The 15,963-nt window shown below is 39.9% G+C and overlaps 1 protein-coding gene across 1 annotated transcript in view; it reads left to right on the forward strand.

Annotated features, from left to right (window-relative positions):
- Positions 1-493: 493 nt before the first annotated feature.
- Positions 494-15,963, forward strand: part of LOC109034055 (A disintegrin and metalloproteinase with thrombospondin motifs adt-1) — a 57,181-nt gene continuing 41,711 nt past the window's right edge. The window contains exon 1 of the mRNA XM_019046983.2: positions 494-1,543. Within this exon, the coding sequence (XP_018902528.2) occupies positions 1,466-1,543 (78 nt within the window). The 5' untranslated portion in view covers positions 494-1,465. The remainder of the gene's footprint in view (positions 1,544-15,963) is intronic.

Consider the following 15,963-nt stretch of genomic DNA (forward strand, 5'->3'; position numbering starts at 1 on the left):
TGCTGATTAAATTATAGCTGGATGAATTTTTTGCAATTTAGCGGTAATATCCTTAACTATTAAACTTCAATTTACGGTAAATCGTTTGTAATTGGATCTGCCAATGAAGGCAACTTTTGAATTAGGCTCGATCGTTTTTTTCTCTTTTTTTCATTTCTTCCAGATAAATCCATTGTGTAGATATCATGTTTTGTGTTTTGCGCACCGATAGCCCTTCCATCGTGAAACAAGCAATCGACGGCTCATGAAAAGATAATTTAAATTTTACCAGCTAATTTTCCGCTGAGTTTGAGGCTCTAAAATTACTCTGCAACGTCAGCTCTCATTACACACAATAAATTCAATCGTGGAGGATGGGAGATGGGAATAATTCGTCCAAAGGGGAACAGATTCGATTAGTTATGTGATATTCTATTTTCCGTTCTACTAGGAGGCGGGGGAAGTTCTTGGAACGGTGGGTAGAGGAGGTGGGGGCCCTGAGTTTGCGTGAATTGCTCTCATCTGAAGATAGTTCCAACATCCAGTGTTGTGTTAGCAGCGCGGGAAGCCGTTGCCGGTGCGTGACGTCACAAGTGAACGAAATCAGCGCCGCTATCGGTTACACTCTCGGCATCTCTTGTCCTGACCGGAGCAGGAGCGCGCGCATTTTTCGACTTAAAAGTTTTCGGTTCCAAAACTTTCGGCTCAAAAATTTTCAGTGAATGCATTCTGAAATTGACTCACATTTTCCCTCCTTACTCGGTCTGGCTGGAAGAGACCTCGTGTTATTAAAAGCCAGCTTCTGCAAAATTCTCGAGCAATAAGTTTGCCAGCTACTTACGCACCACATGCTGAATTGCTGAATCCAGTTTCCTTTCTATTATGCACCGATGTGCGGTAGTGCTCAAAAAATGTAACAATTATGTTCTAAGTGCCAAAAAAGTAATTTTGCGTGTCTCGTTGTCCAAAATCAATTCGAAATTGTAATTTTTCATCGTTTATTTCCTTCTTATCTCGTCTAGTGTCGTAGTAATGAAAGGTCAGAACGGCAAATCAAGTAGGGTTGTTCGAAAAAAGTGACAGCAATTGAAACACGAATGCCAGATATGCGAGGGACGCTCCTAAGTGTTGAACTCAATAGTCGCACAAAGAAATGCACGAAAAAGTTGAACGGCGAAGAACAAATTGTGGGTAGTTACATTTTAATACAAAATAGCTGATGACACGAGCTGACGCTCCATCAATGTTGGAGAAGGAAAAGAGTGTCCTCGACTCTTTAGGGATATTCACTGGCGATCAAAAAGAAAATTTCGAGCTCGTGTACAAAATTCTCCAACCTATACTTTTGGTTCACTTTGTGCGGTTAAGGGTCGGATGATGTGGCTAAAATTGCAGCTAGAGTATCTCAACTAATTTGATCACAGTGACAGTCGTTATGTTATCGTACTCGCGGTAGCTGGAACGAACCACAAGCGCATGTTTTACTATGTTGTTTCCCCTGGAGTATTGGATTTTAATTGTAATCCTAACAGCCTCAAACAATGTGATTTGTGCCTCGGTGCAGGTACGTAAATTTTTTTACAGAAATAATAGTTCCTAATTGCAAAATGTGGTTCAATTTTTCTTAGGTGATTTGTGACTTTCTAGCTTTACAAATAGCTTACCTACTTTTGAGCTGAAAAATGTAAGGTAGGTGTATTTCGCAGAGGAATTTTCGCCTCTCCTACCTGCTTCCGCAGGGAGGTATAAATTGAAAAATGCGCATAAGTGCCGTTTTTGAAATAATTTAGATATCAATAACACTATTAAAACTCGTCAAAAACCAATTAAAACTAGTCTTAATGCAAATCCTGTGATCAATTAGACCCCAAATTTCAATTTTTAAGCATCAAAAAGTCAGATAGAAATTTCTTTTCGCCATAAGGATCCGTGTAATTTCGAAACTTCAAACTCGTATTTCTCGGAATAGCAAAAATTGCACTTACGCGCCTTGTCCTCCAAGCCCCTCAATTTAGATTTCAATGGCCAATCCACCTGTTTTTTAAAAGCCAAAACCTCCAGGGCCGGATTAAGGGGGTGGCCACATGGGCCGCGGCCCATATGGCGGTAAAGTTAGGAGGCGGCAAATTTTGCAATTTTTTTAAATGTAAGTATAAAAGAAATGGGATTCAGAAAAAAAACATCAATGAGAAAAGGGCACAAAATCTCTCTTTCCTGAGAGTATAATAATTTCTAATTTTGTTGTACTTCGGTAATACAAGAGTCAGCATCTTTAATTAGTCGAGTTAAGAGAGGGACTAAACACGCAATTTGGTCTATAGCTCAGCGGAGAGAGGAATGATGACGAGGACTTGAGATGAAAAGGAAAAGCCCTCGGCGCGGCGGTCGGCATGTAACACATATTAGCGCCTACAAGATTGCGTGAATACTTCACGCATTGCGTCAGACACAGTGCGGTCAGCAGCGGTCGGCGTGAAACGCATAGCGCCTACAAGACTAAAGGAATACTTCCCGCATTGCGCCAAATACAGTGCGGTCAGCGCGGAGCGGCGTCGGAAGTTAAAATTATTAAACCAAATTTTGTGTTTGTTCTTTCATAATTTTTTCGTTCATGTCTTATGAATGGAAGGCCTTGTCCATGAGAGATAGGTTTACGGAACTTAACTTTCGCGCAAAGTTCCGTGAACATTTCCTAGTAGTGTTGACAGGGCTGTCCGAAAAAATGTGTTCAACACGAGTAGACGCGTTTTATGCACCCCGCTACCTCCGGCACGTTCACTTGATGGTTTCATTGATGTTTCAAAACGAATGAGAAGGGGGCGGCAAAATACAGGCGGCCCATGGGCGGCAAGTAGGTAAATCCGGCCCTGAAAACCTCGAGATTTTCTTCGCAAAGGCAAGGGGGGTTACAGGTGCCTGAGAATGAAAATCAAGAATCTAGATTTAATAAAAAAATTCGAAGCAGAAGAGGTAAAATTAGGAGCGAAAGCGTCCTGTAGGTACCTTGTACCAATAATAAGAGGAATTGTGAGAATCAATGGTGATGGTGAAGTTAGGAAACCTTCTAATTTTGCAGTGTTGATGTTTTTCCCCCTCATACATGTACAAGTTAGTCACTTTACCTATAACTAATTTTAATTACTAACATTTTCTATGATTTTTTCTTTGGCGATTCAAGCATTTTTTCAAAAATTTCTTGCAGAAAAATATTAGTTGTTTTTCCTTTTTAAACGATAAAATGAAAAGAGCTTAATTTCATTGCAACGTCTTACGGCTCCACCTGATAAATATGTTTTTCGTGTAGATGACGCTTTTATATTTCGTTTTCAAAATGTAAGGCAATTTTTCCAAGCACAAAGAAAAATAGATTTGTAGAAGACAATTTTCACCTGCTCTTGAGTAAGTAAAAAAAAATAAATTGTCAAGTGAAACTTTGCAACGTTGGAATGCTATGTGGCCCTTTTGGCTCTCACCCCATCTAAAATATAACAGCAGAATCTCGAAACACTGAAATGGAGCAGGATATTTCAATTGCGTCACTGAACTACGGGTTGGAGAATTTTAAGGTAACTTATGCATAACTATATTTTACAAGACAGCACGAATGCATAGATACGCATCATTGAATGAGTTACTTTTTAAAATTTCCTAAGACCGTGAAAATCGGGCCTCATCTCCGAGTATCTTTCATGCACGATTCATCCTTATTTTTTAGCTTGTGATAGCTGAGCGAGAAGGGAAGACGAATGGAAGAGGAGAAAATATTAATTACAAAGATGTTACTCGCCGCTTTAGAAACAGAACTAATTACCTATTTTAAGATCATGACACAGACGCGGAAAATCGATCTCATTCAACCAATATATGGACTGATTTCAATCCTCTTTTTTCCGAAGAATTTACTGAAGCGTGAAACTTACTTACGTGCACGATAGTCACAGTTTTTTTTGAGGAACCGATTAATCTATAGTTAGAACAGATGGAAGTGAGCGCTTGAGCAGTCTCAGTTTTGGCTGTCAGTGTCGTCAAACGCTTCTTCATCGTGAATGTATATGCCGCGCTAAGGAAAAAATCCGTATGAACATTCAAGAGTTGCCAAGTTTTCCCGGATAAATACTTATTGTTGAGAAAAGTTATGATGTAATAATAGATGAGAGATACGTTCGTGAACGGGCACAAAAAATCCTTGCCAGATATTTGACGCGACCCAAGTTCTTGGATGCACTAGCATATAGTACGGGAATAGGATTTCCGTCCGTCTTTTCGGTTTATTCTCGTATTTTTAAACTCAATCGGACAGCGTCGATTTTCAAATTTAAGTCATACGGTTGCGGGACAGAGGGACCAAAAATTGTTTTTCTCTCCTATCTACGCCCATTTATTTAATTAATAATCACTGGCTGGTGCATATAAGATTTGCATCGAAAGGTTAGCATAGCTCAGGTGGAAAATGGCACACTTGCGTGCTATTCTGTGTGTTACACATTCATCAGTTAACGTAATTCGTGTGCTCTCATGATTTGTTACTGGGTCATAACTTGGCCATGAACTCAATCTCTGCAGTGAATCCAGTTCCGATAGAATCGTATGAGTGTGAGCGCTTAATCATTGCAAACAAGCAACCGTGACTGGCTATCCCAATAGAATTGAGCTGTTAGCGCGCCTGGTCAGAAAATGCTACCGGAACGACGCCAGAAAGTTAAGTTTATCGAAGAATGGACCCCTAGACAAGGTGCGAATTTATGCATTCTGATACATGATCCCGCTGTTAAAATATCCCAAAAAACATAATTCGTGCAACGAAAATTACTGAAATCAACTTCTAACTAAAATATAATTGTTTTACGGGATTTTTGAGTTCCTCGCCAACAAGAGAAACAATACGACGGTGAAACTACCAGACCACGTATCTCGTTTGCGGTGTTTAAAAATCTCCACTCACATTTTATTTTTTTGGTGGAGATCAAATCAATATCATTCCTTAAAATTTTCACAGATTTTTCTCTGCACAAAGAGGAAAAATCACAGAAGTTATCACGAATTGACGTTGAGTAGTTTTCTATTTAAAAAATAAAGTATGACGGGAAGTGTGCGACGCCGCAAACCGAGATACGTGGTTTGGTAGTTTCACCGTCGAATAGCCTTTTTGACTCACTATACGCGCACTACAATGATCTCGGCTGCAGGTTTCTTGATTGATCCGTGTTCCATCGCCACCTTGTGTTTTTCGAAGTGTAAACAACGTGCAATAGCTGAGCCGAGGCGCGCGTCGATACAAAGGTTGCCATCATACCGCAGTGACTTTTTCGGTAACGTTTATTGCGCGATTTGACTTCCGTGGACATTTTTCATGGATGGGAGGTTTTGAATTAACTCATCGAATAACGTTAAATCTCCTAGTTAAGAATTGATTTCAGTAATTTTTGTTGCGCAAAACGCAACGAAACTTTAACAGGGAATTTTGATAAAGAAACATATAACAGAATGCTCAAATTCGCACTTTGTCAAGTGGTCCATTATTGATTCTCTCGGAGACTTTAACGCAAGAGTAGAAATATGATCCCCTTTCTTTCTGTTGATTTTCGACGACCTGGAAACACGAAATGCACTCGGAAATATCATCCCTTGGTTGCTTAATCGTATTTTCGTTGGAGTTACACGGGAAAGAAAGACCTTATTGTGACTATTAGCCTGTGTAGCATAGCTGTACATATTATTCTTCAGGAAATATCGTAGCCATCACCAGAAGATTTCCGGAGGAGCGTGTGTAGCTAAACTGTCAGGTGGCCACTGACTACTGCCACTACACCTGGATTTTGTACTTTATTTGGGTAGGAGTAAAATTACACGGATGATACCAATGGTCACAGTGCAAAACCACGTATCCTTTTCGCGGTTTTACACAGTCCCCGCTCCTATTTTATTCTTTCGTGAAGAAACAAGCCAACATTATTGCTTGACATTTATACAGAATAAGTATTCCTCTAAGAAAATGAACAGTAATTTTGAAGCTCATTTTCGCGGCTTGTAAAAGTTGTCATGGCGCTTGGAGGAACGGAAGAGGGCGGTGCGGGGGGGGGGGGGGGGCACACCAGAGATCCACGTAAACTAGAGTTGAAACCAAACTATACGGCCATGGCTACGCGATTTTCAGAGGCTGGATCGGACCGGACCGGACCGTCTCAAATCTAATTGTAAGATGCACTACGAATTACCAATTCAAATGGAGCTCCTCCCATGCGCCTGTTCTCTCGGACACTTCTAACCCAGTTCCACTGGTGTTCCATTTTCCCCCATTTCATGTTGCCCCGGGTCCATCCTCGTTCGCCGCCCGCGCCGATACGATTATCCTCATAGATCCGCGCCACGCATTGTTGCCATATTGTGCTGAAAGTTCAGCTCATTTCCCTCATTTAACGCAATGTGAGATATACCGGGTTTCTCACACAATCTGACACTCTTGGCGCCACGCCGCACAGTGGAACAAGTCTTTTCGGCAAATTGGGCATACGTGATTATGGACGCTTAAACATTTTTTTACGGTCCTCGATCGTTGCTTAGAGGGGTCCGGCAACGATTGGCATCCCTGTGGAACCGCCTACGCATGGTGATTAAATGTTCGATGTTTAATGGTTAACCTTTAGTTCGCTGCAAGCACACATTTTATTCTCCTGTATTCATTATACACCAAGGAAATTCATCCTGAAAAAATAGACATCGGCAAAGGCACTGCCCAATACTGGTTGTGGTTGAATTTTCTTTTAGAAAAAAAATATGAAAATAAAATAAGATAAATGTTCACACTATAAAACAAGATTTAGCTCATTGTCAGAGCGCCTGAATTTAATACACATGTTGTTTTGCATCGTGAGTAATGAAGCAAACCTCATTCTTGAGCATTTTTTGTCTTTTGCTGTGGAAAAATACCCTCCAAAAATCATGTGGATATTGTACTTCAGTGTTATCGTAATTGAGGGACTTGGAGGACAAGGCGCATAAGTGCAGTTTTTGAAAAAATTGACGTATTCATGAACTCAACTAAAACTAGTTTGAAAGTATATTTTGTGAAAAATTCACGACGAAAATCCAGCTTTAAAGCATCAATAAGCGAGTTGAAACTTCCTTCCTGCCATGAGGCTCCATGTAATTTTGAAATTTACCCACGTATCTCTTGAAATAGCGATACAAAAAAAAAAAAAAAAATAAAAAAAAAAAAATAGCGATACAAAATAGCGATGCGCCTTGTCCTCCAAGCCCCTTAATTATTCTTTCATTGAACCGCAAATTATGCAAATAGTAGCTGCTTATTTTGAGTTTAAATGCATGTAGTTACCTACTTAGTTTATCTTCATCACCTTTTATGAATTATTTCTTTTTCTTTAAAATAAGATTTATAAGAAAGAAATTGACGTGAGTTGATTGTTACTAATTTTATCCAAACGAAAACATCCTTCATCAGTTGCTTCGCTTAGCTCCAACGGCGGAAGTCACATCACATCGACCTCTGCCTCATCATCGCAGTGACGATTTTTGAAAGTTGGCAACACTGTTTCCCTCTATCTAAATGTATGTAAAACAATCGATTCTAGGTGAGACAGGCTGCCTCACCTGGAATCGATATATTCAATGGATTCAAATGATGTATTAACAGTAGTGCCAACTTGCTGGAATCGTCGATGCCTCATCACTTATCGCAGCTGCTTGCGTAATTCGTAACGAAGAGGCCGTAATCCGAGTCATACTTACACGCACTCGACGTGGTAAAAGTGGTTACGCCTGAGAAAATATATTTCGGCACTTTTTTTTCTCTCTCATTCATTGTTTCTGCGCACATCGCGAAGCGACCAAGGTACCAAGAATGAACATAAAGCCTATTGTATACAACATCGTTAGAGATGAGCAGAATGATGACTCCGTGCTTACGCTTACCTCCACCGAGAAACTTAGACCTTAGTTACACACGATTAAATCATGAACAAACTGGAAGGTCGCGGATGACACTTCCAAGCCTTTCGTTCGTCAACGACGGATTTCGATCATCGACGACTTCTTGGCTTGAATTCGTCACCTTCCTAGCATAAGGCCATAACTCTACTTTGCAGTGAACCCTGTAGTTACACCATTTTTTCACCCGCGCGACGAATTGTTCGTAAAGATAAACATGAGAGCGAAAAGTAGATGAAAGTATCAGAAGAACAAGTATCTTCAGCAGGGGCGTAGCTAGGAAATTTCTCTGGGGGGGGGGGGGGGGCATGGGACCACCTCTCGTGGTGAAGAGAGCGGGGGGAGGGTGAGGAATGAAGGATCCTGTTTTTCTGGGGGGGGGGGGGCACGAGATTTCTGGGGGGGGCAGGCCCCCCTAGCTACGCCCATGATCTTCAGAGAAGATATCAAGAAAATATCTTCAGAGAAGATATCAAGAAAATATCTTCTTACACTTGGAAGTATCTGAAGCTCATGCAAATCTCATATAATACATTGAAAATATCCAAAAATCAACTCATGACTTGGGTATTCGTGATCACTTTCTTCACATCTGGTCAATTCCAACTTTACGCCTGTGAAAAAAAATGAGAAAGTAAAAATAAACCTAGCTAAAATCGGCCATCGAGAGAAAAGTCGACTGTAAAACTGCAAAAATGCGTATACATATAGGTTGCGATGTTTCAAAATCTCCGCTCCTATTTCAAACTAACATCAAGGCTGAGTAAAGTGGCTGTCTATAAATTACGAAATGCGATTTTATCGATGTTGTGACACCCACCTACCCCTTGTAACGCAATAGGAACGCTAGTCGAGACACCCCAAAAATAATTGCGTAACATTTGTCTCTTTGACCCCCCCCCCCCTTTTCACAAAAAAAAAAAAAAATCTTAAGAAGCTTACATCTATTTGGCCTCCATACAGACGTGCCATGCTGTTGACTTTTTACCAGACGGCGAGGCGATCCCAGCAAGTTGGCAACAGTGTAAATCCTCCATTCAAATCCATTGAATACATCGATTCTAGGTGAGGTAACCTGTCTTACCTACACTCGATTGTTTTACATACATTTACTAATGAAGGAAAAAGAGTGTCGTTAACTTTCCAGAATCGCCGCTGCCAAACGGGATGAGGAGACTTTAACGTCATGTCAGTTCGCCTTCAATTCCTGGTGTAGGCAATATGGGCTCCTGCGTGGTCGAATAGTGGTATCATAGTAAATGTCACACTTCCGGAGAAGATCTGACTCTATTTATTTGCTCGCTGGTGATTCTAATTTTAAGCAATAGGAACTTTGGTGTGGTCTATTAGTGGGCGTGAAATTCAGTCGGGCTGATTACGGTTAATTCAGATCCGTACATAAAATTCGCACTTGAACTGCAACCTGAAATGGTGGCACGAAAGACTTGCATCTGCCGGGCTCTGTTATGTGATCCCACAGCCACAGAATCAGCCGTTCAATTTTATGAGTAAAACTTTTTTAAAGTGACAACTGAGATTTTAATTTTTTTAGCGTCTATGGCATGGTGTCACTCATTCTTAACGACGCAGTTTTGGTTAAAAAAAAAAAAAAAAAAAAAAAAAAAAAAAAAAAAAAAAAAAAACACTAGGTATCTCTTTGAGGCAGGATGTTGCAAATTATTATCAATGTTTTCTTCATTGAAAAAATTATTAAAAAAATTTGGGACTCAATGTTCTTACGAAATCTACGGGATTGATTTGTCCTTGGTCCGAGAGACAAAATTAATTCATGCCAAAGTGGGTTAACAGTAGTTATATTAGGCGAGTCGGAAAGCGTGGCAACGCTTTGGGTGTTTTGCAACAGAAACGCATCTTGCTTGTCCCGCTGTTTAGCTCGTGCCATAAAAGTGAAAATACGATGTATACTACCTCATTCAGCATTATCTGTGCTAATCTTAACGTTTTTCTTATTCGACGTTCACGACTTGGTATTCTTCATGAGGAAACCACCCGTTAATACACTGTCGATGTGAAGTAGGATGTTAGTTACTAATTCCCTCGCTACGTAAGACTCCTGCTCATCCTCCTACGCTACGCTCTGGAGCGGGTCCTACGAATTGTAGCGTATTCAACTCACATTCACTAGGAACTGAGTGTTGAATTTTATTGCTTCCACGAGACTTGATAAATTTAATTAATGAAACTCTCAATTTCTCACCTGGGTCTCACATCCGCAAATATTATTGGTGCATGCCCGGAGAGTGTAAAGGCCTAAATACACAAGGTGATTATTCGCCGCGATTGAAAGACGAAAGCCAATGGAGAGCCTTGATTTCGATATATCGACGTCAATGGATCGAAATCAAGGCTCTCCATTGGCTTTCGTCTTTCAATCGCGGTGATTAATCACCGTGTGTATTTCGGCCTTATTAAGATGTATTCAGTTGTGTCACCTGCTCAGCAAAACAGACATTACCCTAATAGGTAGCACCCCAAGAAACAAGTTTGTTTTAGAAACGTTCCATTTTAATCTCCAAGAGGTAATATTTTAAAAAATTACCAGGGGACCGCGCGTTCGCTGGCCGCTACGCGGCCGCGGCCCAACCCCACGAGGGCGCTTTTTGCCTTCTTTAAATCCCGCTTAGTGGATCTCTGTTACCTAATTCATCTAATTACACAATAGGCTCAACTAAGGACTAGTCGTAAAAATCATAAAATTAACCCGGTAGATCTTTAGAACGAATTGTGACAAAAATGAAACTTTACATTGTTTGAACGGCAGAATCTACAACCTTATCGGAGTACAGTATATACCTGGGTCATATTTCCGAATTCTGGGTTTAATGAGCTCATCTGGAGATTATATCGGGTAGACAACCAAAAAAATCATGGAAATCGGTTCGGTAGAACGGTAGAGCGAAATGTGAAAAAAATGACGAATTACGAGATAATACATATGTTTTTAACCAATTTTAGAGGGCAAGATGGTCATTCTCAGTTCTGGTAAATGCATTTCAATTGTCGAAAACATGTTTTTCATGTTTGATTTTAAACATTAGAAAGTGCAAATATTTTGGTTTCGAAGAACCCATCTTTAAAAAAAATTCAAGTAAAAACATGTGATAAGTATTTTCCTATACATTCCGAAGACATTTACAAAAAAAACTTTTTAGCATTGTTCTTGAAAGTCTTGAAAAATGACTTTAAAATGTTCATTGTCTCTAAATGACTTTTAAATATTTTAAAAATGTCTTTAGAATGATTAAAAAATGACTCATAGTGACACTAAATCTCTGAAACATACTGTCTCTAAAACTAGGCAACTGACTTGAATCGATGAGGCGAGGACGTCTTATTCCGTAAACAAGAACAGATAGCGGAATCATCATTGCACTAATCTGCCGTGCTAAGGAAGAACGCCATATGAACATTCGAGAGTTGCCAAATTTCCTTCGATAAAAAGTCTATTTTTCTAGGAAAATTATGAATATTTTTCCTTTAAATTTTCAGAATCTTTAGGTAAAATTGCGAGCTAAATTATCTGAAAAATTGTGAGGAAAATATTCATACGTTTACCAGGAAATTCGCGTTTTATCACAGGAAATTTGGCAACGCCTGAAAGTTCATACGGCGTTTTTCCTAAGCACGGCACTAATGTTCCGCGTGTTTCATGCAACGTGTTCAATGGGATTTTGGCATAATCTGTGACATTGCCGAGGGTTGGCTGATGACTGAATTAGTTAACAAGGCTGTGCGCTGTGCACCTAATTATGATGGCGAGCGTCATCATTTGCTTATTATTGTGACAATTTCCCTCATGGCACATCGCAGCTACCTCCATCGGTTCAACTGTGACTCGAACGGTCCGTTATGGAGGTCACCATCTTGGAGCTAATGCAAAAATTCTTGCTTCTCGCCAGGAGTTCATTGAAACTTACACTGCGAAATTACAACGAGGGAGGGTCAATAAATCTCTCTTACTTCATTTGAGGGGCTTGGTGGGCAAGGCGCAGAAGTGCAGCTTGTGCTATTTCGAGCTACGTGTTTGAAATTTCGAAATTACATGGATTTTCCTATTTCAATCCTATTTTGACACGCACAGACGATGCTCCGCTCCTCCTGCCTAACCGTTTTAAGCGGTTAAGGGCCACATTAAGGGGGTGGCCACATGGGCCGCGGCCCATGGCGGCAAAATTAGAGGCGGCAAATTTTGCAATTTTTTTAAATGCGGGTACAAAAAAATCGGATTCAGAAAAAAATTACAAACAAAAAAAAGGTGACAAAATCTCTCATTTCCTGAGAGTTCATTAATTTCTAATTTTGTCGTATTTCGCGGTGCAGTGATACAAAAGACTGCGCACCTTTAATTAGTTGAGTTAAGAAAGAAACCAAACACGTAATTTGGCCTTGGAGCGGCGCGGTGCAAAGAGAAATGATGACGAACACTTCAGATGAAAAGGAGAAGCCCGCGACGCGACGGCGGCAGTCGGCATGTAACACATATTAGCGCCTACGAGACTGCATGAATACTTCACGCATTGCGTCAAACACAGTACGGTCAACAGCGGTCGGCGCGGCGTGAAACGCACAGTGCCTACAAGACTACATGAATACTTCACGCATTGCGCCAAACACAGTGTTGTCAGCGTGGCACGGCGGCGGAAGTTAAAATTATTAAACCACATTTATGTTTGTTCTTTCTTAATTTTATCGTTCATTTCTTACAAATGAAAGGCCTTGTCCCCACAGAGATAGGTTTACGGAACTGAACTTTCGCGCGAAGTTCCGTAAACTTTTGCTAGTAGTGTTGACAGGGCTTACGCAAAAAATGTGTCCAACACGAGTGAACGCGTCTTATGCACCCTTCTCCCTTCTCCCTCCGGCACGTTCACTTGATGGTTTTTATTGATGTTTCAAAATGAATGAGAAGAGGGCGGCAAAATACAGGCGGCCCATGGGCGGCAAGTAGGTAAATCCGGCCATGACCGTTTAACCTCGCGTCAACTTCTGTAGGACCAGGAGGTGACTAGCTTCGCGACTAGGTCTTTGGAGCAGGCGTGTTGTCGTCATTTGAACCGAAAGTTTTATGAAAAAAGGAACTTTATCGTGAGTCAGGTTTTCGGGAGAGAGCGTTGTTACCTACGCATACAGAAAAAATTGGCATCCACCTCCCCCCACTCGAATCAGTGAAGAGAGGAAGAAAAAGGAGAGGAAGGAAGAGGAAGAAGAGAAAGAAAAGAGGAAGATGAAGATGAAGATGATGAAGAAGAAGAAGAATGATAACAAGGAGATGTAGGAAGAAGAAGAAAAAATAGAAAGAAAGGGAGGGGGAGAGTACGAAGAAAAAGAGAAGGGAGAGGAAGAAGAAGGATAAAAAGAAGAAGAGGGAGGCGGAGGGGTAAGAAAAAAAAGAGGAAAGGAGAGGAAAAGGAGAAGAAAAGGAAGAGGAAGGAATAGACAAAAAGGGAAAACGATAAAGAAGAAGAAGAAAACAAAAAAGACGGAGAAGAAGAAGGCAAATAGAGGAGGAAGCACAAGGGACTTTCTGAAAAAGTAAGTACATATGAGAGGCATGAGAAATTTTGGCGTCCTAACGGTTGGCACCCTACGTGATTACGTATATTTTGTGCCCCGCTGCCCCCCCCCCCCCTCCTTGACGGGCCTACCGAGGGCAATTAAACTTCAAGACGCGTTTGCTGGTCTGAGCAAAAATTCTGAGCATTACTCCGCAAATTATCCGGCAGGAACGGGATGATTTACCTCGAAGACCCTTCAAGCATGCCCTTAGCCTTATCTAGATCATCATATCTCAGGCTCTTTGTTGCGGTATCCTGCCATTCAAGTAGCGCGGACGTGAGTCTCGCCGTCTCACGAAGCAAAGAGGATGACCGGTCGTAGATGTCAAAAATAATGCTGTTCGGTTAGACGAATTTTTTAAATGAGTCGAGATGATCATGACCCAGTAACATCCAAAGCTCGGAAGGCCGATTTTTCCGGAGTCCGACGGACAAGAAAGCCCAAGACCCGACCCGACCCGACCCGCGCACAACCGATTGTGTTCATTGGACCGGTGCAAGCCCACGGTCGCGTGCCCGCGTGCTAGACTGGTCTCGTCTCGACGCATGTACGCGTCCGACTATGTATGTAAAACATGTGTACTACATGAACATGCCCGTATTTCAGCGTGCTAACGGCATGGCAGCGCGGACAGTTATGGGGCATTTATCTACAGAACGCAATCTTCCTGTGCGCGATCGAGGAACGGAGAAAAATTACAGTCGGTAACACAGTAGGTATTCTAAAAAAACTCATAACTGTTAGAGGTGATTCGTCCAGGATTCTGGCTTGGTTGAACTGGCGTGCGATATGCTGCATCGATTAAGGCAAAAATCTCGGTAGATTTTGCATTTTTAGCCAAAAGCAGAACAATAGCCCCAGTGCATGCGTCAAGTGCGCAAAATGTGAGTGCGCTCGTGTCCTTCGCAAAATATCTACGCGGGGCTGGAGGGCGACACCACGTACCTCCATTCCAGTGTTTCAAAATCTCCTCTCCTCGTTTATTTTTTCTAAAAGGAGTAGGTTAGCTTTATAGCTTGAAATTATAATACAAAATATTCTGCTAACAGAGAAAAAAAACTGAGGAGGTTTTCAAGAAATTACATTGACTACTATGCTATAAAATAATTTTTATTATATCTTCGAAATAACAGTTTTATTGCTATTAAATGAGAGTTTTAATTCCTATTAATATATTATAAAAAAACAATTTATATCGGTTGAAAAGATCGATTAAAGTACTCCCCAGTTACAACAGTTTCAGGCGCTATATTCCTATTTTATGAAGTTAAAAATAACAGTTTAAAATAATTTAATGACATAAATCAACAATGATTAAAGTAGTGAAAAACAAATTTCATTTGGAAAATTTACTGGTGTAAAGCGACACTTGTCTTAAAATAAAAATAAAAAATTTAAATGTTGAATACGAGTTTTGAATTATTCTTGTAAAGTATTAAAAAAAACTTAAAATATCCATAGAAAAACTAATTTCTAATAATAGAACGACTCGTAAAATTGTAGTTTTATTGAAAATTAACAGTGTCAATATATGAAATTTTATTCGTTTTTAATATTTTGTTAAACTGTTATTTTTTGGTTTTAAAAGATCAATTATAGAACTCCCCAGTTTCAGGCCTCATATTTCTATTTTGAACACCGATGACGGTGAGCACCGATACTTCCTCTAAGGAGGAGCAACAAAGACTATGCAGCAGGGATGTGACTACACTCGACACACCACACTACAATCAACGCTATAGATAGGCCCATGCCCTGTCTAGGCACAGTTAACCACAGGGGGGTCATCAAAAATGTGAGAAGAAAATCCACTCATATGCACCGAACAAAGCAAACATAGAAGCCGTCGATAAAAAAACGTATGTCGTAGAATATAAATAATATATTTTATGTTTTCACTACACACAAAGGTTAGACAGGCACCATAAACGACCCATCCAAAAACAAAATAAATCGGAGCTCTCTATCGGAAATAAAAGGAAACACCCCGATTACAATAAAACAATCGGAAATTAAAATCGGTATTTAAAAAAATAATGTAATACTAATTTATATTTCACAACTGTTTAAAATAAAATGTTTTGCAGAAAAACTGCAATAAATCAGATATTTAAACTGTCATTTTATCACTATCACTTGTATCTTTTTATCGATTTAAATTATATTTTCCTTGTTAGTGATAAATAGTTATCAAAGTTTTTTATAAGGATTCTTTTTCGACAAAAATTAAAGCTACACCGGTTTTCAGGAAACAATGATTTAAAAATAGTTTCTCACCAATATTGTTTAATAAATAATGTAATAATAATTAATATTTCATGGTTATTTATAAGAATGTGTTTTGCAAAAATATGGCAACAAATGAGATATTTAAATTTGTTTTTTATTGTCTTTTTTTTATCTTTTTATTGATTTAGATTAAATTTTTCTCATTAGTACAGTATAATACTTTATGTTTTGTAA

This window comes from Bemisia tabaci, chromosome 1 (assembly GCF_918797505.1).
Source record: "Bemisia tabaci chromosome 1, PGI_BMITA_v3".
NCBI classification, from domain to species: Eukaryota; Metazoa; Arthropoda; class Insecta; order Hemiptera; family Aleyrodidae; genus Bemisia; species Bemisia tabaci.